The following is a 23,369-nucleotide window of genomic DNA, read 5'->3' as shown; positions in this document are numbered from 1 at the left end:
TGCTGGTTTGGCTACCACTTCCAGATCCTTGGTAGCCATGCTGGTCGGGAGACAATCGTTTGGGTTTGAGGTGGCTGGATCACCTGAGCGCCTGTTAACACAACACTACTCGCAGACTATGAGATCTAGCTCTACAAATTGCCTACCATGGACAGAAAGACTCTCTATGTGGTCGTCTGGGCTAGCCCTCTTGCGGCTGTTCTTCATAGAGCTCCGAGTCTGAGGCATGTTGGCTGGTATGAAAAATGAAGTGAGTAATGGTGAGTAAGAAACGAGCAAACTCGAAAAGGGGGGGAAGATTGGAGGAGGAAGAGATGAACAAGCTTGGAAAGTGGAAAAGACGAGTTGGCTTGGAAATAAAAGGAGGAAGCAGTCAAGGGATGCCAAAAGATGGGGAGATTGGGAGCTAGGCAAAGAGCGGCGGAAGCTGGGCAGAGTGTTGAAGCCAACTACAAAGAAATCTCCCGGGGCTGAATCTTCGGAGGTGGCTGAATCTCTGGAGGTGGAGACTAGTGCTGGTGGCGACAGCGAAAACCAGAATTTGTGACGATGGCAGCGGTGAAAACCAAAATTGTGACGACGGCAGCGGTGAAAGCCGAAAATTGTGACAATGGCAGCGGTGAAAACCTAAATTTGTGATGATAGCAGCGGTGAAAACCAAAATTGTGACAAGGCGCAGTCGGCCAGCCCGTGTGTTTGATTTCAAACAAAGAAACACCTAGCCAGCTGATCATTTTTGACTCACCACATACAGCCCACCCAGGATTGCGACCCAGCAGCCATCATTCGCCTTGAATTTCCCTTTGATGACATAGCTCAATACGAGGTCTAGAATAAGGAGGCAGCAGAAGATTCTCGCGATTCCGCCAACCACAGGACACCACACATTGAATCGGGTCAGATGTGGAGATGTGGCGGCACTTATTGAAGCGTCTAGACGTAGAACTCATCATTCCAAGAGCCTAGAACCCTGTATGTGAGGAGAACCATTGATGGCATAGCTCAATATGAGGCTGAGAATAAGGAGGCAGCAGAAGATTCTCGCGATTTCGCCAACCACAGGACACCACACATCGAACCAGGTCAGATGTGGAGATGTGGCGGCACTTATTGAAGCGTCTAGACGTAGAACTCATCAATCTAAGAGCCTAGAACCCTGTATGCGAGGAGAACACTTCCTTTACGTCAAATGAGCCTGCCGCCTCACCTTGGAGCTTGCGTGTGTGTGTGTGTGCGTGTGTGTGTGTAATTGATTGTTTGCTGCAAGAAGACTCATCAATATGCTTCGGCATTGGTTCAGGTCTACTTTTATGATAAGAACAGAAGTAGATAGAACAGGGCGTAAAAGCATTCTCAGTCCTGGAAGTCAGTATTGTTGGCCGGTGAGGCAGCTGTGTGTGAAACAACTGCCGGCTCCAGGCACAGCAATGACCACCATGTGTGCGTGCATGAACTACGGGTACCGTACCCTCAACATTGTGACAGATGATATCGTTGGCCGGTGAGGCAGCTGTGCAAGCAACTACCAACTCTAGGCACAGCAATGGCCACCTTGCATGCATGAACTATGGGTACCGTATTCCGAACACGGTGACAGATAGATTGTCATAGAAGAATTCTGAAACATTTGATCAATAATGGCAACCGTCCAGTGACATATATTTAGGACATCGATTCTACTCCTCATTCACTTTTCGTTCCTGCAAACATTCCACTTCAAACCCCGAAACGAAGCTCTTGTACAGATAATTTGACATCGATTCTACTCCTCACTCACTTTTGTTCCTGCAAACATTCCCCTTCAAACCCCGAAGCGAAGCTCTTGTACCGATAATTTGACATCGAAACCATTCACACCAGTCATCGTAGACTGTCGATTGACCAACATCGCAGAAGATGGAGGGCGTAATGTCTCAGGACGAGCTTGTGATCGCGTTGGACATTGGCACAACGTAAGTTAGCATCACCAAACCTGAATGGTCGCTAGCAAGCTTAACTAATCCTCTAAAAGGTACTCAAAGGTGGCATTTGCCCGACATTCAAAGGCTTCGCCGTCGACTTGCTCCTTTAAGCGATCATCCGATACAAATACATGCGGGACATCCGATGTGGTCCCCACAGTCCTGTTCTACAACAATCAGAACACACCTGTGGGCTGGGGTTTTGATGAGGTTGTTGGAGCGACAGAACTTCGCTTCTTCAAGTACTCCATGCTTTATGAGGATGACTGGCACCCTGACGCAAGCAGTTGGTCTGTACTTATAGACTCTGTGAAGGCTAGGAAGCAACTCCGGATGAAGACAGTTGATGTCTTGGTCGATTACATCAACAAACTTTGGAGTGTGTGCGAGGTTCAAGTCAGACGTACTACAGGATATGTATACGACGAGTGTGCTCTGAAAGTGATCATGACCTTTCCGAAGGGCTGGCCACAAGATCAGTTCCAACGGGCCTTCGATAAATCTGTTCTCTCAAGCCTCGCGAGTAACCCAACCTTGATACTACTCACTGAGGCCGAAGCCGCCATGGCCGCCATCCTGAGTGCTTATGGCCGTTCCAAGACCTGCGGTGTTGATATTCAGGTTTGCTCCATTCCTTTTATCTTGTCCTCGTATCTCTTCCACCCACTTTAGATACCCAAGGCTGATGAGTATTTCAGGTTGATGACCAAATCATGGTGGCAGACTTAGGTGGTCTTACCGCCGTAAGTATTACTTCCCGGGTTGCTTTGTGAAGTCTCCTGATCCAGACTAATTGGTTCTCTAGGATATGGTCGGTGGCGTTATCACTTCTAAAGATGCCACACTCGAGTTTAAGCCGATCACAGAATCTGAGAGCGTATTCTGTGGGGCCACTTTCGCGACTGACAGTTTTGTCAAGCTACTAGAGGACAAGGCCAAAATGTTTCTTAGCGACACAGCTACGTTGGACTCTAAGTTCTGGAAAGACGCAGTACGAGGCTGGGAGAAGGAAATTATGCCTCTATTTGTTCCTCAAAGCCAGATAACATGGGACTTTCGCCTGCCACCAGCTGCAATTCAGGCTATGACCCCAAGAGCCTTCCAGACATACCCTCTGTGGGTTGAAAAAAGAGCGCTCCAGCTCTACAGGTACGTGAAACAAATTCACCATAGTCATCTTCATCGTCGCTAACCTCAGCGTGGGTGTTACTGCAGCCAGGAGGTTTCTTCCATACTTGACTCTGCGGTTAAGAAAATCGTTGACAAGGTTCATGCGCATATCGAGAAAGTGCGCAGTCGAACGGGAAAAAACCCTAAGGTGATTTGAAATCCTTGTTATATTCATTAGTAGCTTGATGGAGACTGACCTTAGGTTATATATACGTAGTACCTCTTCGTAACCGGAGGGTTTAGTTACAATCGGTATATAGTAACGTCTATCCCAGCCAAGGTCAAGGGTGTCACTGTTGTCTTTCCTACAAGGCTAAACAGGTAAGTGATGAGACCTGACTACGTTTGCTCCTGTCCGATATGCTGATGAGGGAACTGGGCTCAAGATGGCTAATCGTGGCACGAGGCGCTGCCATACATAGCCAGGAGGTATCGCGGTCACCTCTCCCACCTCAGTCAGCCGTCGCCAAGTTCAAATTCGGCATTGAAGTGGATGGCACTGTAATCCAATTGTTGTCCAAGGTACCTTCCACCTACCAATAGCCTCCCACCACCCATGCCCCCAGTCTTTTCAAAGTATACCAAACTGACAGGTGAATCCCACTGAGCAGGGAGAATACATGGTGGACGGACTGATGAAGCGCATCGCGCTGCCGTGGGGGTTGATTGAGTCCACCTACACCAAGGCCAATAATGATGGCACCATCCGTTTGAACATATGCCGCATCGCCGACTTAGTGCAAGTCATCCGGATTCTTAAGTGGCGGCCCACACGCCGGGTAACACGCAACGATACCGTAGCTTTGGAAATGTGCTTGAGGGATGGCGGGAACCGCGCCGAATGGGCCTTCTGGCACAACGGAGTACGACAGTCAGGTGCCGCCTTCGTCGAGGAGGAGGAAGTCGGCACCTCCTAGGCTGCCTCTGGCGTCGGGTTGCTACCAGTCGCATTCCAACTTACCCCCCCTTTTTTTTTGTTTGGTTTTGTTTTTATTTTGGCTTGGATTTCCATGTTACGCTTTCTCTATCATTCGATACACTTCATAATCTAGATAGCTGGAAGAATAATCTTGTCCCTAAGGTTGCCCCGATCACGAGGCCAATTATGATTGATTGTTTGCCTATATAGAGGGAGTGCTCAGGTGAGGAACATTAAGCCAGTGGTGACCTCGGGAAATGTGAATGAGTAGATAAAAGACAGTACCCCTCTTGGTCATTGTGTACTCTTGGCTTGCCAACTACATTCTTCATACTCAGCTATTATTGATTGCTTTACTTATTTGTGAGATAGATTTCTTTGGCTCAGATCACTCTGCCCAATCCACCATTAATTACATAATAAGATATACTACCACTGTCTCTCTTGACAATAACCAATTTAACACAGTAAAATGTTCTCAACAAGTATCAAGGTCTCTGACAGCTGTGAAGAGACTCCAACAACTATGGTAGTAACACATGAGTGCTCTAGTAATTGCGAAGAAGCATGTGCTGACGGGGCCTCATGCTCTCGCAGCTACCACCCCATGACAGGTGATGCCAGTTAGTCCATGTAAGTCCTGTTAGTTTAGCCATACAACACACATCAGTTTACTTCACACTTCAAAACACAATATAGCTCCTTTAAGGCCAAGTCTAGGGCCAGGGTAAGACCTCTAGAATGATTATATCGGTTCATGGGTATTAGACGGTCTATTGATAGTTGTTGATTTGAGAGTTGAGGAAGGTAGGAAGAGGAAGATAGTAGGACTGATTATATATCGACTCCTATCATCATATTGATTCTGCTTTGTGTAATACTTAGACCTGACCAGTCTATTCAAAACAAATCACAAGAAACCTTTGCACTGGGACGAGTAGTTGTATGACACTGTATTTCCTTTTTTTTATTATTTTTTATTTTTTAAACACAAATACACGCATATATAAGAAAAGAAATCGGACGAGAAGGTCAAACTCTGGCCAGTGCCAGCAGCCGGCTACCCAGCTACTCGTCGAGTTAACCAGGAAATTGTGGTGTGAAAGCTAGCGATTCAGGCTTGACTCCACGGAAGCCTGATCCGGGACCGCCCCGTACTTGACCAGCAGATCAATGGCAGCTTGAGGGTCGCGGTGGTATGTCGCCTCACGATACGGCGTGTACTCCCTCGCGTCAGGCTTGTTTGGATCAGCACCGGCCTCAAGGAGCAACTCCATAATGTTGAGGGCCATCTTTCGTGCCGCTGCTGTGAGCGGGGTCAACTCATCGTGCTTGTGGTTGTTCACGTCTGCTCCGTATTTGAGCAGCAATTTGACAAACGGCATCCCGTGCTCCGTCATGTCATGTATAACCTGCGTTATGAGGCAGCTCCAGCTCGGACCGTCAGGGCTTGCACCGTCTTGGAGCAAGGTTTCAAAGACCTCCAGATAAGGTGCAGTCGATTCTGCATCGGTGTACTTGTGTGAACTCGAAGTAAAGAGATTCCACAGGATGTATTCGTTTCCCTTAGAATCTAGACTCACACCCATCTTGATCATCATCTTCACTAGCCGGTTGGACGGGGGAGACTGTGCCACTGCTTTGACGAGCGGATGCACATGGATTTCTTCAGAAAAGTAATTCATCGCCGCGCCGCGCCGTATGAACTCCTCCGTCAACCGATAGACGCAGTCCGACTGGCAATGGGGCTGGTGGGCGTTTGCCATATCGATACACGACCCGACAGGATTGAGACATCTTTGGGGCACGGGCGCTCCATAGCTGAATAGCAGCAGAATGGCGTCGATGGGGCACCAGTCCTTCCGTTTTCTCGCCTGATCTAGTGCCAGATGAATTAAATCATCGTGGTGGAGGGGGTATCTGTTAATAAGATACCCATCAAAATCAGAAGCCGCACCATTCTGAAGGAGTTTCTCTATCACCGGCAAAGACGCAGTTCCAGTGATAGCATGGGAAATTGGAGAGGCGTTATAGGTAACGTATTCGAACACACGAACGTGTCCACTAAAGATGGCCGACACGCGATCATACTCATACAGCACCCGCTTGATCGGTTGCCTGACTCCGGCCACTTGCGCACCTCTTGCGATAGCGTGTTCCACGATCTCCAGTCTCCCGTTCTTGCAGCCCCAGAAGAGGGCGTCGTTCGGTCCCGCAACGTCCTCGGCCCAGATAGCCTCCAGGAGGACCTCCTTGTAAGCCTTGCAGGTGCTTGCGAGGTTTTTCCGGTCGCCACGGCTGATGTAAGAGAGGATTTCCTGGAAAAGCTCCAAGGGCATGTCGCCCAAGGAACGCATATTGGTGCTGGATGTCATTTTTGGGGAAGTTCAAAGCTTTGGTTTTCTTGAAGGTTTTTGGTGATTTCTTTAGCTGTATTGCGAATCGATATATGCTCAAGGTATCGGCAGAATCTCTGGACTTTATACTAACAAGAGACAGCACTTATTGAACAACACCTTTGTCTCGAAAGAGCTAGACAGTGTTCTCATGCTTTGAGATACACGTATTGACGGGCGCCTAGACAAAGCTTTTATCGTATTCATTGTTATATCAATTAAAGAGATCCGAGGTTGATATGGCTAGACAAAGGAGAGACATAGGTTGTTAAGGCAGAAGCTGATTTCAGCTTGGAGGCCTTTGTCATGAGGTACCATAACTATTATGATATCTAGTGTGTGAAAACTGGGTATTCGTCCTACTATATGCATTTGCGGAAATTGTACAGAGCATTGTTACGAAGTCCTTATTCGGACTTGATAAAACACTACCTATTTTGGCCTGAGTCTCAGGAATGATGCTAAGCGTTGTGAACCGGAGTCTGAAAAACGGATGCAACTTCCGCTAGTCTCGCAGTCATCTCTTCCAGCGCTTGCTATTTACACTGAACGTTATAAAAAGAATGGAGGCCATCGCCCAACATAGTGACCTAGCTCACCCAAATACATAGAAGCAGCGTCCTTTGGTGAGCAGCAAGCGAGCTCGCTCTGCAAACCTATTATGGTGCCAATCTGACGCCAAACTAGCAGTACTGTGAGGGACTTTTGGACACAACCACAACAAAACGAGAACTTTACGCCGTCAGGTAAGACAAGCAAGAACAGTCCTCGAAGCCATAGTTCTGAGATGGATTCCCGTATTCCATCATCATCCCACGTTGTAGGTGGTACATAGATAATACAGCCTCATATCTCCATACGCAAAGGCGAGCCAGCAGCCGATCCCCCATCATCATACCTGTCATCGGAGCACGATGATCTGGGCAGTCTCAGTATGAGTCCGGTCAATGGTAGACGGTTACGGAGAGCATGCCAAACCATATCTCAACTAGAGTCTTTCGATACCAGCCTTAGGATGTCTGAACCAGTGGCAAGTTCAATTGTGTCACGGGCAGATCAAGCGGATATGCACCTATCACCTCACACGAAGGACAGGACAGTAACTATGCATGAAATTCCAACATTGGTATTCTATGGCAACACACCGCCCTCTGCTCGAATCCTCGGAAGCTCAGCACGCATTTTGAGCCCGGAAGCCAGTGTGAGATTTCAGAGCCGCAAGAGATCCCGGTCAAAGAGCGGAGGACCATCGGCAGGCGGAGAGTATCCCTGCCCAAAACGATCTAAGGACCTGTGGTATCAAACAGAATATCGCAGTCCGTTTCAGCCTATGAATCAAGGGCTGCAAGCTAGGAAATCACTTCACTTGATGGAATGGCTCCTTTGAGCAATTCTAACAAGCAAGAACGTTGTATTGCTCTCGAACTAGAAAGGAAGGTGAAAGCTTTAGAGGAGACAATCCGACAACAAAGCGCAGAGCTTTCGAAGATGACAAAGGGGCAGCAGAAAGGGACCAAATCTTTCACAATTAACGTCTCGTACCCCAAATTTATCGATAACTAACGGCTAGCACGTAGATAAGTGCGCCCATTATCGTTCAAGTAATGGGGGTCAAGCATCTATTGAAGAGTCACGGCTGCCGGCTATTGAGACAGCATCAATCTTAGCTGTTGCGAGACCACCGCGACATCTGGTACAAGAACGTGGTAACATTGTAGATTGAGGAGAGACGTGTATGATTGCTGAAGAAGTTGGGGGATGCACGATGATGCTGAATTGGGCGGAATATTGATGTAATATGCAAGGCGAAAAACATAATACAGCAGCATTGCAAACGTTTGGTGACACAGCCCAACTTCGTAGCTTTCGGGTGTATCTAGTTCATCTAAACTTTCGACTTCTGGGATAGGATCGGTCGAGGATTGATAGAGCTCAATGCTTAAGACCGCCATGGGGCTGCACAAAATGGCCTGAAAACCCCCTTGGCCATCGACGAGTTTCAATATGTTGTAGACAATCCTCATAAGGCAAAATTAGGGTGTGTTTCCACAAAAAACATCAAATTCCAAAGAGAGAATGAGTTGATCAGCTGCAGAAATTTTGGAGGGTTTTCGGTTAGGACTTTGACAGTACCCGGACAATTGGGTGGTTGAGCTTCTTTTCTAAAGGCCGCCCCAATTCGCCTTCAGGGGTGCTGCATTTTTGGCATAAGCTGACTAGTCCCCAAACAAACGGTATGGTTGCATCATATAGACCGAGCAAACACGACTACGCCTCATTTGTTCTGTCTACCGCAATGCTGGTCCGGCAACAACGTATGTCTCCCCTCACTCTGTACATATTTTCTGGTTGTCTACTGACTCAGCATCTGTGAGGACTGAAATGGAGGCTCTTGCCGAGAATTGCCTGCCCTGCGTTGTCAGTACTACTGACCAAGTTTCCAATCCGAAGGCGAGAGGACTGTCGGACAACGCAGCCAGGGTGCACCATGTCGCCAATCTTCCACCTCCACGAACGGCCTCACGGATGGGAAGAGTATGTGTCCGGTCAGGGAATCCGTTACGTGCATTCCAAACCACGCGCCCGTGATACGTACAGAGCGGCGCCCTCGTCGCTGACCCTTGTTCGACGCACGCCTGGCCGTCGACCATAGCCTCAGTAAGTAAGCGGAACCAAGGGACAGCTGATATGACTGCAGAGCTCTACCGATATTCTCATCATTCATTTGCCTCGTCGATGACCGGACGCTTTTGCACTTCTTGAGATCTAAAGAGTTGCCGCGACCGAGACCATCGATCACAGAAAGATGCAGACGAAGACGTATGAAGCCGACAAACAGCTACCGTCATAGAATCGAGATCCCTTGGCGCCTCGCCACCTACAGCCTCACAGCCATGTCGGCGATGCCTTGATTGCTTTGAGTTCAAGGCTAGCTCGCTGACTGCCTGCTCACGTGTCTCTCGGCCCGAGGCGTGCTATAGGGATGCATTTGAGATCATGGAACATCCAGGGTGCATCGCCTGAAGCTGTGCGCAACGCTGCAGGAGTGACCATCACTGAAAAGGCTGATGTTCAGACTAGTGTTTGAATGATCGCCCTGATTTGGGCGTCTGTCGCCGACCCGACCACACGCACGCCAGGAACATATTGTATGGCTTGACGAGCGGTCAGTCTCTCTTCCGATGAACATCTCTGTCCACTGCAGTATCGGTAGATGGGAATCGAAAAAGGGCCTGCACTCAAGATCAACTAATGCACAACCACTTGGAAGCATTGACCACGTTGCAAACCCCCGTGGTGTCAGTGAATGAGCTTTCAAACAATTACATAGACTACCGACCGTGCTGTGGAATGACTTCCAGCTAATAGCACACTCCTTTGCTTCGGCATTGGACAGAACTCTGCGAATGGCAGGCAGAGGCAAGAGAGGGAGCTGCTGCAGATGAGGGTGAAGAGGCTAGAGGCTGAGAGAACCATGCTCAGCAACGAGTTATCGAAACTCGGAGCAGGCCCAGGAAAACAAGGTCACCTGTCATGACAGGGTATCCCAAAGGTGGTCGTCGTCGCGCTGCTACACAATTTGCGCGGGGGCACCAACCAGATGTCAAGTAAAGAAAAGACGGCCAATTCCAAGAAGGTCAGCGAAATCGCAGGATATATTTCATGGGGCATCCCTCTCTCCGCAACGCAACCACCTAAAGGTGGACAGGAACCGACGCTGCCACAGGAAACCGCGGGGTTGGAGTTTTAGTGTCATGTGTAGGCACTAGGTACAGTACAGTACCTACCCCTACGCCTCAGATGTAGGCCACTTGCAAGACGTAGCCAGCCAGTCTCGCATGACACAGATGCGGTAACACAGCGATGTACGAGCGGTGAACAACTTGTCAGCAAGATGCATCATCCCTTGGGTAACCGAGGAGCAGGATCATGGGTAGGTAGGTAGGGGGTGAGGCCCGAGAACCTGGTGGAGTCGACATTTGGTTGACACTACCGGTAGCTAACGTTAGCGATAACCCAAAACGGGGGACTTTGGTCATGGGCCGCAAAAGGCCCTGTAGCGCGCCCGGAGAGGCTCTGGTTTTGCATTCAACCGGGTGGACCACTGCATTTACCCGGCTGAACGATGGTCGGATCTGGCAACATTCTCGACGGCTCCAGGCTTGTTTCTGTGGTGTGGCGTGAAGCCACATTCCGAGTTCCGACGCAGCTCCACGGCATCTCCTGGGGCCCTGGGGCCCTGGGGCTCTTGAGCTTCTCTGACTGCGGCGCTTTTCACCTCATACGCATACGATCGGGTGGACCAGGTGGATTTGCAAAGTGGGTGTTCCTGAGGCGGCTGAATCCTCAAGCTCGAGACACTGACCCTGGAGCTGCCGTTTCTTCACGTGTTGGACAGGCTTGCTCGAGGCTTGCTGACGACATGATACTATCGGATCGTCATGGAGCTTGCTGATAGCTATTTCTCATTTCTCCCTCCGTTCGGCCTGGACAAAAACCCCAGCCGTACGTCGCACTCAAACACATTCAAGGCTCTAGCTCTTGCTCCTGCACGACATTTTTCTCACACAATCAGTAATTGTCATATTATCATCATCGTCTACTAGTACATTGTCAATCTCAATCACATATACCTGCAACCACACGTTCTATCATGGTTCGCCTTAGAGATGGCATGTGGCTACCGGCCGAGCAGCTCCGCGCCGAGTACGCCGAAGATGTGTACGAAATTACACCTCAGGAGGACCAGCAGGCCATGAGCCTCCTGTGTCCGACAAAGCACATCAACAGCCGTGGTGACACGCTAAACCAGCCTACCGTCACGCTGGGCGTGAAGGCGGAGCTGGACGGTGTCATCTCCATTGAAGCGACACACTGGGCCGGTGCTCAGAACAAAGGGCCTCATTTCGAGCTCTATCCCGATGGCAAGCCCTCCGTTCAAGGCCGGATCGTCAAGAGCGACAAGGGAACTACACTAGAGTCTGGTTCTCTGGCAATCACCGTCCACCCCGACCCTCAGAATTTCAACTTGGAGTTTCACAGCACAGACCGCAGCAAACACCTCACAACTCTCGCAAACAGGAGTGTGGGCTTTGCATACAGCCCCTCTCCCAGTAGCCCAATGCAATTGGGTGATATGAGAGACTTCAAACACTACATGTTCTTCCAGACCAACCTGGGCGTCGGCGAATCGGTGCACGGTCTGGGCGAGCGATTTGGTGCCTGGAATAAGGTTGGCCAAACTGTCAATCTGTGGAATGCCGACGGTGGCACTTCCAGTGACCAGGCCTACAAAAACGTCTCCTTCTGGATGAGCAACCGTGGTTATGGTGTCTTCATCGATACCCCGGGCCGCGTCGAGATGGAGATCGGCAGCGAGCGTTCCTGCCGAGTCCAGACCACAGTCGAAAGCCAGCGCCTGAAGATGTACATCATCTACGGCCCCGGACCCAAGGATGTCCTCAAAAAGTACAGCATCTTGACCGGCAAAGCTGGCAAGGTTCCTAGCTGGAGCTTCGGTCTTTGGCTGACTACAAGCTTCACCACCAATTACGACGAAGCGACTGTGAACTCGTTCCTCGAGGGAATGAAAGCTCGGGGCTCGCCCGTCGATGTGTTTCACTACGACTGCTTCTGGATGAAAGCTTTCACCTGGACCGACTTCGTTTTCGATTCAGAGCGCTTCCCAGACCCCAAGGGACAGATTGCGCGCCTCAAGGAGAGCGGTCTTTGCAAGAAGGTCTGCGTCTGGATCAATCCTTATATTGCCCAGCACGGTGCTGCCTTCCAACACGCCGCTGACAAGGGCTACCTTTTGAAGAGGAAGAACGGCGATGTTTGGCAGTGGGATCTCTGGCAGGCCGGAATGGGTCTTCTTGATGTGACCAATCCCGAGGCTGTCAAGTGGTACGTGGAGTGCCTCAATGGACTCTTTGACAAGGGCGTCGATGCTATCAAGACCGACTTTGGCGAGCGTATCCCCACTAAGGACGTCCAGTGGTTTGACCCAACTGTCGACCCCCACAAAATGCACAACTACTACGCATTTGCATATAACCGTATTGTCTATGAGGCCCTCCAGAAGCGATACGGCAAAGATGAGGCTGTTCTCTTCGCTCGATCGGCTGTCGCAGGCTGCCAGCGATTCCCTCTTCAATGGGGTGGCGATTGCGAGTCTACTCCTGAAGCACTTGCCGAGACAGTCCGAGGAGGTCTGTCCATGGGTATGAGTGGTTTCTGCTATTGGAGTTGCGATATTGGTGGCTTCGAGGGATATCCCCCGCCTTGGATCTACAAGCGCTGGGTGGCCATGGGTCTGCTCTGCAGTCACAGTCGTCTCCACGGCAGCAATTCGTACCGTGTCCCTTGGACAGTCGACAATGACGATAAGACAGAGGAGGGCTGCTCCAGGACATTGGCTAAGTGGACTGCTCTCAAGACACGTCTGATGCCCTACATTCTCTCTCAGGCAGCAGAGTCGAGGGAGGGAGGCATTCCCTTGTCTTTGAGGTCAGTGGCTTTCGAATTCCCGGACGACCCGACCGCATGGTATCTTGACCGTCAATTCATGATGGGATCTCAACTCTTAGTTGCCCCCATCTTTGAAGAGTCGGGCGATGTCGAGTTCTACCTGCCAAAGGGCAAGTGGACTTCGTTCTTCACCAATGAGGTCAAGACTGGTCCCGGCTGGTTCAAGGAGCACCACAACTTCGGCTCCCTCCCACTCTACGTCCGTGAAAACACAGTCCTCGTCCTTGGAAACCGCCAGGCAGTCGGGGCTGTGTACGACTACTTCAAGGACGCCGAGGTCGCGTTGTACCAGGCTGCGCCAGGTGCCAAGGCTGTGTTGGTAGGCGGCACAGGCGATACTGTCGGCGAGCTTGTCGTAGGCTCTGACGGCAGGCTTCAGGGCACCTCCGGCTTGACAGGAGCAGTCGTCGTTTCAGATGCTGGGCGCAGCCTCGAAGGAGATGCTCCAGTCTCTATCACAGCTTTGTAAACTACTATGTCTTGGCGGCTTCTCTCAATTAGTGGGTAGACATTCCAGGAAATGGTACTACGACTGGTGTATATGCTTTAGATAGGGCTAGTTGCATTGAAAGGCGTAAGGGTTGACTTCAGAAACTAGGGAATTGATTCCTCTTGTTACATTATTCTGCCACGCTTTCTGTGCTCTCGCATTATTTCTAAACTTTAGATTCGGGCCAAGGCAATCTTCAGTCCATTTGACGAGTCAAGACCAATGCTGACTGATCCCGTCAAAGCCTTTTTAGATGACATACACCAAAAGTTGCTCAGCTGTATTCTTGTTACAGATGACCTGCATGTTTACCCGCCCGTCTTTATTCAAAGTCGATGAAAAGCGTGTTGCCTCGATTGCAATCTATTGACAAGATCACGACAGACTACGCCCTGGCAGTGAATAGCTCACTAGTTAGTGTCAGACACCGAATAATTCATGATGAATCCGAATCATGGCGAAATAGCGAATAGCGAGTTTCCAGGCACCCCATGGGCCGTGATCGTCAGCGTCTGGGGGCCTGGAACCCCACGGAGTGCACCGCAATCACTGGCCTGCTGTGCTTATTACAGACCGTCGCTGACTCGTGGCTTTGCGGCGGACACGACAACGCCTAGTCAAGCAGCCGACGGCGCTTTTGTGGGACTGGGATGCTCGCTTCGCATTTATCCAGCAATTTAGCCAGCGCCCGCCGAAGCTATTCCCGGGGCCGTCAGCGCTATCCTGGTACTTTGTTCAGAGACGAAGCAGTGGGGTGACGACTGGCCACTGCAAAAGTCCAGCTGGCTTGGCTGCTGTTTGCACACGTGCAATGCAAATGTGCGGCTCTGTCGACCGCTATTCCCGGAAACCCTGGCGCACTGCTGCATTTCAGCGTGATCCACAGGCTTAGTATCAGGACCACAACACGACGAGCTACATGCTGGATAATATGACTAGCAAACCTTTTTACCCGTGAGACGGCGCCATGAAGATGAGAAGTCTAACCATGGGGTAGATACAGGATCCCAGCTGCCCGGGACTGGCGTATTCGTCAGGAAAGACGGAGAAGGGCAACTGATAGAATCCCTGTCCTGACTCGCGGGGCTCTGGAGTGAACCCGTATTTCCTGGTAAGTCCCGGGAATGCCATTCTATGTTACCGAACAGCAATACCGCGCTCGCTACCATGAATATATGGTAGCAATGACGATCCCACGCCATTGAGGTACGGGGAGTTTGGAGCCGTCGGCAATCTAGCCTAGCTAAGAGACAAGCCCCGGAGATCTCCAGAGCTCTCGGGCGAGGTATGGCTAGGTCTCTGGAGTCGGCCGGGAATGGCTCGACCGGATAGGCCCTCGTGAGTAGTAGGTGAGGAGATTTCCAGTCACACCAGACTGCTCCACCTGTGACCAGAACAACCCGGGGAGCGTTCCCCTGGGGGCTAAACATCCCCGTGGGTCGGTGGGTCTCGTTCGACAAGCCGCTGATGTACTTGTCTTCCCGTAGTTTGCGAAGACTAGAGTGAGTGCCGTCTTGGTACAAATAGTCGACAATGGCGTCGCATTGTGTGTTGAGCCTCACCTTGTCCCTCAGACATCAGTGTTTCAAACACACAGTTCACAATCAACCTACTTGACTAACAACAACCCCCTCCTGCCTTCGCCATGGGCAAAGTCTTCAACATTGGCATAGCGTGCTTTGCCGCTATTGGGTATGTCTAATCACCTCTTGATGCCATCTATCTGGTTTCCTACTGTCTGCTATTGTCAATATTTTGTCTAGTTCAATGATGCTGACAGAAACCTTTCCCAGATCATTCCTATTCGGATATGACTCAGGTGTTATGACAGATGTCATTGCATCACCAAACTTCCTCGACTTCTTCGACACATCTGCCACCTCCTCTATCATTGGTGCCATCAACTCCACCTTCAATGGAGGTGCCGTATTTGGTGCCCTGTTCGGTGGTGTAATCATGGATAAATATGGTCGTCGCAGGACCATTGGTATTGGTGCTCTCATCTGTACCGTCGGGGCCATCCTTCAGGCTGCTTCCTACCACCTGGCTATGATGCTTGTCGGTCGTATCATTGCTGGCTTTGCTATTGGCCTGCTTTCTATGAGTGGTAAGTTCACAAAATACCCATACTTTCTACGGCTTGTAGCAGACTTCTGACTTTCGTGGTGTATAGTCCCTGTCTATCAATCAGAGTGCGCCAACCCCAAGATCCGTGGTCTCATTGTCGGTCTCGCTCAACAGATGATTGGCGTCGGTTTCATTGTATCAACATGGGTTGGCTATGGCAGTCAGCAGATGCCAGACTCGTCTGAATTCCAATGGCGCTTCCCTCTCGCGTTCCAGGCTCTGCCCGCCGCCCTTCTCGCAGTTGGTATGATCTGGTTCCCAGAGTCACCCCGTCACCTGATTGCAACCGACCGTCTCGAAGAAGGCATGAGGACCCTACGGAAGCTACATTACGACGGTACCAACGACAACTGGATCCAGAACGAGTTCAATGAGATCAAATTGACCATCGATGCTGAGAAGAGCGCCACCGCCCCAGGTTGGCTCATCATGTTTAAGGTGCCTCAATGGCGTCGCCGCCTTACACTCGCAACACTCGTGCAAGTCTTTACCCAGTTTACTGGTATCAATGTCATCGGCTACTATCAAACCATCATGTACGAGGCTCTTGGCTTCACAGGTGGAACCAACCTGCTAGTCGCTGGTATCTACAACTGTGTCGGTCCCATTGCGAGTAAGTAGCATCACTGTCTTAGTAAACGTGTTGAAACTCATGCTGATATCAATATTAGACCTGATCTTCATCACCTTCTTCATTGATCGCATTGGACGTAAGAGGCCTTTGATCTACGGCATCATCGCCATCACTATCGCCCTGATCTGCGAAGGTGCCATCAACAGTCAGAACACCGACGGAGACAAGCGTGGTCTTAGTATCGCTGGTGTGGCGTTCCTGTTCTGCGTCACAATTCTCTTCTCCTTCTCATTCGGTCCCGTCTCATGGACCTACATGAGCGAGGTTCTCCCGTACCAGATCCGTAGCAAGGGCTCCGCCTTTGCCACCGGTATCGGTAACTGGCTGGTTGCTACTTTCTGGGCGCAGGTCAGTCCTATTGCTCTGGGACATCTCGGCTGGAAATTCTACTTCCTCTTCGTCGCTTGGAATCTTGTCATCACCCTCCCGTGCCTGCTCTATTTCTTCAAGGAGACCAAGGGATTATCACTTGAGGAGATTGACCTTTTATTCGGCGACCGTGCCCTCGGTAACCTGGCCAACGATATCGAGAAGAATCGCACGGTTGATCAGGAGACGACTCATCACGAGGAGGATACGGCTTAAAGTGGTGAAAGGAGAAAGAAGAGATGTAAGAGAGCCGTTGTAATACTATAACGTGCATACGAATCAAGCGAGATATGTAAGTGTATAGAATATGCCTATCATAGTCGCTAGCCCTTTTATAGGCGTAATAGTAGGCGCGGAGAACAAATTCACTCAGCTAGGTCCAAAGGTGAATCTGCCCATGTATGTGATGCATAAAACAGAATCATATTCAATTTTTCTCTTCGTAAAGAATTTGCTGGACATCTTGTTAGTGTGGCTACGCTGCTCTGGAGATGCGGTTCTTGGAGGCTTCCAATCCTGATTAAGGGGCAGAAAGTGGATTACCCCTGACCAGCTGGTTGCCAGGTGGCTCTTGACTGCGTGCCTAGGGCGCTCCACACTCCCATCATCAGGCACATAGGCATTCACTTGTCAAAAGCGCCATTACATACGTGATGGCAGATGTAATGACAGATCGCTATGCATAAATACCGAGTGATTATCAGTGTGGTCGGCTGAAAGAGCAAGATATGATTACAGAAGAAAAAGCATCCATCTTCATTGGTTTGAAGAGGGCAGCGAGATCCAGCAGCCACTAAGGTAACCGAATGACGGGCCGTCCAATGAGTTGGAAACGTCTTGATTGTTTTTTCTTTTCTTCTTTTTGTTGGCTTGTGGTCGATGCCAAACAGTGATTACTGGTCCTGTTGCACATAGCATGGCATCTCTAAGGATATTTGAATTAATAGACCACTAGACAGACGACAAAAGTGAAAGCAATAACCTCACTACCCATTAGGGTGATGACATGTAGGTTGCAATGATAGATTATCTTCATATAATACATGTAGGGTATCCTGTAACCTAGTGTTTTAAAACGCCTCATCCCAACCGTTTACCGCTTAGCCCAAATGTCTGAAGCCCGACGACAACCAAGCTCCTTACCCCATACAACATACGATTTGACCCTCCCAGAGTATGACTGATATTGTGATCCAAACCTGAATTCTGTTATCAAGCATTGTTGAAACGGACAATACTTGGCTTCCGCTTTCGACTTGGAACGGTGCTCTTTGCCGTGGCCTCCGTTCTGAATTCTTCTGAAAAGGGATCTACCTGACTCTGAAGGTAGTCATCCGAGTAATGTGATGGGTTCGGTTTGTGTCCAAACTCCACATCGTCACCATCCTTGCTGTTCAAAGATTTCACGTCTTGAAAGTGCGCGGACTTCTTTCCAGTATGCCAGGACTCTGTGGGAGCGAGCTCCACTTCATCATCCCCGGGATTTCGGAACTCGGACGAAACTTCGAACTCATACATGACGAAGATCTTGCTTAGCTGCTCGGTGAGCACAGGCCAGAAAATTGGTGTTGACGCAGTGATTGCCGCGAGGTAAACTTCGATGAAGGAGAGCAGTGTGGCTTCGGGCTCGTTCCATGTTGGGTCCACCACTGGATAGAAGCCAGCTTGTGTCGCGATGACGGCGTGTAGGCGCCAGATGGAGAAGGACGTGATACTGGTTGAACGATGTCAGCAAATGTCAAGCATGTGTTTCGACTACGGCGTGAGACTCACAGGCATCCCATGGCTAATAGTACCAATAGTCCCATCTTTGTCTTGAAAGGAGTGTCTTTTTTGAAGAGCATAGGGACAGGCATTGTTAAAACGACGACATCCAACGCCATGTTCACACTTGCGTGGCTCTCGATCGTGGCTATGGCATTCGCAGCAATTGGCGACGCAAAGCCATAGCAGCCCTTGTACGTGAGGTTCCAGAATGCCGATGGACTGGGAAGGCAACAGCCCCATGATAGAAACGAGTAGGCAAACCCCCATAAACAGACGAGTACCAGCAGTAATTGAGTAATGCGGTAGATCCACGTCCCTCTCTCATAGATCCGAAGGTATTGCAAGAGAAGAGAAATCTTAATCAGAGCCGTTGATGACGTGTAGGAAGCTCCAATGATGTAATGGCATAGTAGGAACTTTGGCACAAGGGCTAGATCAATGAGATACACATGCTCCCCAAGTCCAAATCTTGTTGCAACGCAAAATGCCACCGTTCCCATAGTCATCATGAGCTAAAATGGCAAAATATGGGTCAATCTCCATTTCCACACAGGAATGTTAGTAGAGGATTATATTTACCAAAGTTAACACTACGGCAGCATCATCCCATCCCGGAGTCTTCGTGATTCGAAAACGAGTCCATAATCGAGCTGACGTTGTGATCCAGCCAACAGCCTTCACGGAGTTCAAGTTAATAACACGACCTGGCCTCGACAGAGTGGCGATGGAAACCTACCAGAAAAGTGATGCATACTCCAAAGACGGTAGAATGATAGTTGCCCAACGGCTTGGGGTCGAAAAAGTTGGCCGGAGGGGCTGGAGCAACTCCATCTGCACCGCCAGCGGACGACATCTTCTCAATTGAGCACGCTTCGCCCGCAATTCCGGCCGCAAAAGAAGGAGAACGCTCACAAAGTTAATGGAGCTCGTAGGGCAGTTCTCATGCACATCCCCAGACCGTTGAATAGAAGTTCATCCCCGTACTGAAGACAGGAGCCGAATACTTCCTGGGGGAAGTGGGAATTTGAATCTTTTCCGGCTTTCAAGACAAGCTTAGTTGTCCACCGCATCCGGTAGTTGTGGCCGAAACAAGGGGGATTACGGGGGATGACAGTCGGATCTGTTTGAATAAGGCTGACAACGCTCTCTTCCCTGTTAGCGAAATTGAAGTGTAAGATCCAAGGTCCTTAGGGCTTAGGTTGTGGGCCGTGCAGGATCGCGTTCCTGGGATGGGGTTCGTGCAACTACTCCGCTTACTCCCTCATCCAGGCACCGCGATGTTGGCGCGCAATCTGGACTCCGGTACCCGCGCAAATGCATGGCTCAAAACGGACTTATCATTCTCATAGACCAAAATAATTCTATTGATTGCCTTCATGCAGGTGCTGCATGCGCTTTGTGAAGTTTACCCGCATGTCGGACTGTCGATAAGCGCTGAAGGCGTTATCGATGTCCCCTTTCCAGACATTGCCTAGGGCTTACATCGCCAGGATAGTCATTTCGCCATTTTTGACAGTAAGAAATTTCCAACCTAGTCAGTAGTTCACACCCACAGAATCAAGACAGATTGGTAGGGTAAGTCAACTGTAACAGCAAAGAGAAAGCCTAATGATACTCGTATTCACGCATTGACTGGCGTTCAAGACATACTCGTGGTGCATATCACACCCAGCCTCGTCGAAGAATTGGAAGACAACAAGAGCCATTGGTGAAGTGTTGAAGCAACAAGAACCAAAGACAACAATCCTGCAGCCCACCGGCACGAGTCTCAAACGATATTGAAGCCAAGTCCAGCGTTGAAGTCCTCGTCAGAATATAAGAATCGGGGCAGAGCTCCGAGCGCTGAAGGATTCTAAGGAACCCACTTGGCTTGGCCGTGCAGCCGTGGTAGATCATCTGTAACAAACCAAACGTTAGGCTAGCCGATACCGTTTAATCTGGCGGTTCGTATCCTTGTCTGGAGCGGGTGCCAATACAGAGCACTGATATGTCATCATCCTCTAGCCCTTACAAAACAAAAGCTCGTCTTGGAATAACAACGTCTCCTAGTATTATAAACCGATTATAAGGACAGGTTCTCAGAGAAAGCTATGCTAAGGTTTGTTTCAAGATGCTCGGTTATATGTAAAATGAAGGCGGGTGCAAGATTTGGATATTGGAAACCACCGGGTGCGCCTCAAACACAACGGAACTCATTATCAAATGCATTTTACGCCTCCAGCGCAGATATCGCATCATGCTGTGAATCATGACACGATGAGGCAACAGGACACCATGAAGATCTCCAACCAAATGTTATTTTTTATCTTCGACGAGAAGTTTGAGGTTGGTGAACTTGACGGTGTCACCGTCATAGTCGAGGTAAAGGCTGTGGTTTGGTCGGAACTCGAGCCAGCCAGAGACGTTAGGGTTCCTGGTTCCTCTGATGTCATTGTGACAGACGTGTGCAGTCCTAGAGTAGTATGGGATGATGGGGTTGGCGAAGAAGATGTTGACTTCACCACAGACAGCCCTAAAGCTGTCGAGATACTGGATGCCTGCGCAGCGTTCAAGGTCGCAGAACATGGTGCGGCCGACGCAGGCGGAGGTGATATAGCGGTCCCAGGACAGCCCTGGAAGATAGAGCCATCTGCCAAGGTTGCCGATACTGTCCCCCAGTAGCTGACCATACCTGCTACGGCGGGACAGGAGCTTGTCAGAGTCGGCATTGGAGCTCCATCTGCAATTGTGAAGGTGATTGTCCCATTCGCAATCTCCCCATACTGGTGTATCTCAACGATCAAGTATAGATCATCACAATTCCTAGAGATATCGAATTCCCATTGCATCACCCACACACCCGGTGCCATGTCCGTCGCACCATCATATGCAAAAATGGGCTCCTCGCCAATGATATCCGGGACAGGAAACCCTGTATTCCCGACACTCGGCGAGATTGAACCATAAGGGTTGTCATAACAGTCAGTATAGTCGTCTGAGGAAGGATCGCAAGCTCCTTGACGCGTTAGACTCCAGTCCACTTCGAATCCGTACTTGTACAAAATCTGAGGTTTTTGCAAGGCGAATATGACCGGGAAAGGCTCCATTGCTGGGTAGGATGCGCCATCACGAGGGAAAACAATGTCAATCTCAGCAATGCCTGTAGGTGCAGGAGGTAGCGTGATGATAGCAGATGGAGTCGGTGCTGGTGTGATGGTAAAGGTGACGTCGCTGTAGCTGTATGTTGTTGGTGGAGGGTAAGAAGTACCTCCTGCCAACGCCCGGCAATACAAGAACATGAGGCCGTAGTCGAAACTACGCATCATCTTGAAAGACATTGTGGGAGAGCACTGCCAAGTGATGCTTTCTGGTACTGCATGTATTGGCAAAAGCTTATTGAAAGTTTGTGACAAGTTACCTCACGTTCCAAGCCACCTTGAAAGAGAAAACATGACAACTAGCCTAGCCGTTTACCCCACGAGAGACACCTCTAAGGTCTAGTAACGTTCCAGCATTACTGAGGCTCTCTGCTGAGATTGCGCTGCAAAGTCGACTTATTTAGCTTGAAGTTGTGCACAACCAATCAGAGGCTCTGGTTGCGGTGGTGCAAGTGTCATACGGCTTAACTTCAAGCCGGCTGCCCATTCACGTTGGAGAAGCAGCAAGTCAACGTTAACTTAGCGTTGACATACCCTGATAGACTTGCTGAACTTTAGAGCTATTCAAGAACCATTATAAAAGGACGAAGAACTTGCGACCTCAAGTGCGAGTTCATAAAGATGTTTTACCATTTCTGTGGGCTACCCGGAGGCTGGAAATTCCAGGAAGAGAGATATGGGACGAAGTCTTTGCTCATCAAAATTTGCTGAACAGCAACCCAACTTATCGGAGAATCGTGATCAGCTCCATTTTCAGGATGATGTCGACATTGTGTCTGTGCTCATTGAATAACAAAATCTGGATTTTTGACTTAGCGAACTTGCTTTCCTGAATACTCTGTGATCTGAAAAGTTAAAACAAGCAAGGAAGTTTGGAAACATGAGGGGTAAAAGAATTGAGTCCAGTTAGGTCAAGGCAGCGTTGGCCCACTCTATATGAAAACATCATGTGCGTAACTCTTGACCCTTGATCAAGAATCAAGGCTGCCAATGATTAAGATTAAGCCCTATTCTAGCAGACTGACTACTCTAGGAGTTCATAGCTAAATAACATCTTAAGGACGAGCCAAGAGAAGAGGAGCCGAAATGGTCAGTCACGTGCTTCTGTTGTACCGGAGTCCGGGCTCGCCTCCATTCAGACGGCCAAGGCAGCCTGTTAATTGGATATTAATCTATCCTCCAACCCCTCGCCTTGGCATCGCGACCTCACCGGCACTTACACCTCGCCGGCAACTGCAGCTGTCAGGCAACGATTCTCGGCGTTGCAAATCAACCGCAGGCTCTACCTTGTTGGCTTGGCGGTGCCACCTCACGATCTTTTCCCTCCAGCGCGCGGCGATGTTGACAGCACCAAGGCGCTCAATTGCGATTTTTCCAGCTGCTCTTTCGCAACCTTTGATGCCCAATGGCTCAACCCGGTCCGGGCTGGTATTCGGAGCAGAGTGGAGCCCGGCGCCGATACGGCCCCAAGAGACGAGGGCTTTGTGGGTCACCTCACGGCCGCAAATGTCTCCACAAGCCGCATTGAGGACTTCTCGCCTGTCTCGGAAAGCCGTCCTCTGCCCGTGTCGCTTGTTTCAGACAACTCCACACTTTTGCTCGCTCCATCAAATCTCATAGCCGGCACCTCGATCTCCGCAAACCTCCTTTCCGGCCCGCGAAGCCACATCTTTTGCTGGGCACAATGGACCAAATCTCTGTGCGTCTTTGAATTTCCTACTGGTCAATCAAGGTTCTATTGTCTTTTGCCACCCCGCATTCACACCCTGCCAGGACGAAGTATAACCACCATGCGACCTCCCGCCGCTGCATCTGATATTAGCAAGGGCGTCCTCTGGGGCATGAACTAATATTCCCCTACAAGACTT

At 49.9% G+C, this 23,369-nt stretch overlaps 6 protein-coding genes across 6 annotated transcripts; 3 read left to right on the top strand and 3 right to left on the bottom strand.

Annotated features, from left to right (window-relative positions):
- Positions 1-1,896: 1,896 nt before the first annotated feature.
- On the top strand, positions 1,897-4,048 carry UCRPA7_2209 (putative hsp70 protein; the record flags this gene model as incomplete). Its single annotated transcript, XM_007914781.1, has 6 exons — positions 1,897-1,952; positions 2,012-2,582; positions 2,660-2,704; positions 2,767-3,110; positions 3,177-3,279; positions 3,743-4,048. The coding sequence occupies 6 exons, from the start codon at positions 1,897-1,899 to the stop codon at positions 4,046-4,048; spliced, it is 1,425 nt and encodes a 474-aa protein (XP_007912972.1).
- Positions 4,049-5,156: 1,108 nt separating this feature from the next.
- Positions 5,157-6,425, bottom strand: UCRPA7_2208 (putative ankyrin repeat-containing protein; the record flags this gene model as incomplete). The annotated part of the gene is made up of 2 exons (XM_007914780.1): positions 5,157-5,462; positions 6,108-6,425. The coding sequence occupies 2 exons, from the start codon at positions 6,423-6,425 to the stop codon at positions 5,157-5,159; spliced, it is 624 nt and encodes a 207-aa protein (XP_007912971.1).
- Positions 6,426-11,100: 4,675 nt separating this feature from the next.
- On the top strand, positions 11,101-13,446 carry UCRPA7_2207 (putative glycoside hydrolase family 31 protein; the record flags this gene model as incomplete). Its single annotated transcript, XM_007914779.1, has 1 exon — positions 11,101-13,446. One exon carries the CDS (start codon positions 11,101-11,103, stop codon positions 13,444-13,446), a length of 2,346 nt encoding a protein of 781 aa, XP_007912970.1.
- A 1,666-nt stretch (positions 13,447-15,112) lies between these two features.
- UCRPA7_2206 (putative mfs sugar protein) lies at positions 15,113-16,813 on the top strand (the record flags this gene model as incomplete). Its single annotated transcript, XM_007914778.1, has 4 exons — positions 15,113-15,159; positions 15,261-15,574; positions 15,641-16,207; positions 16,266-16,813. The coding sequence occupies 4 exons, from the start codon at positions 15,113-15,115 to the stop codon at positions 16,811-16,813; spliced, it is 1,476 nt and encodes a 491-aa protein (XP_007912969.1).
- A 996-nt stretch (positions 16,814-17,809) lies between these two features.
- On the bottom strand, positions 17,810-18,405 carry UCRPA7_2205 (putative integral membrane protein; the record flags this gene model as incomplete). Its single annotated transcript, XM_007914777.1, has 2 exons — positions 17,810-18,311; positions 18,371-18,405. The coding sequence occupies 2 exons, from the start codon at positions 18,403-18,405 to the stop codon at positions 17,810-17,812; spliced, it is 537 nt and encodes a 178-aa protein (XP_007912968.1).
- A 2,254-nt stretch (positions 18,406-20,659) lies between these two features.
- On the bottom strand, positions 20,660-21,072 carry UCRPA7_2204 (hypothetical protein; the record flags this gene model as incomplete). Its single annotated transcript, XM_007914776.1, has 2 exons — positions 20,660-20,976; positions 21,036-21,072. 2 exons carry the CDS (start codon positions 21,070-21,072, stop codon positions 20,660-20,662), a joined length of 354 nt encoding a protein of 117 aa, XP_007912967.1.
- Between the last annotated feature and the right edge of the window lie 2,297 nt (positions 21,073-23,369).

Source organism: Phaeoacremonium minimum, assembly GCF_000392275.1.
Source record: "Phaeoacremonium minimum UCRPA7 unplaced genomic scaffold PA7_03_scaffold_154, whole genome shotgun sequence".
In the NCBI taxonomy this organism is placed as follows: Eukaryota; Fungi; Ascomycota; class Sordariomycetes; order Togniniales; family Togniniaceae; genus Phaeoacremonium; species Phaeoacremonium minimum.
Note: the sequence above shows the minus strand (reverse complement) of the source record. Positions and strands in the feature narration are given on the sequence as shown.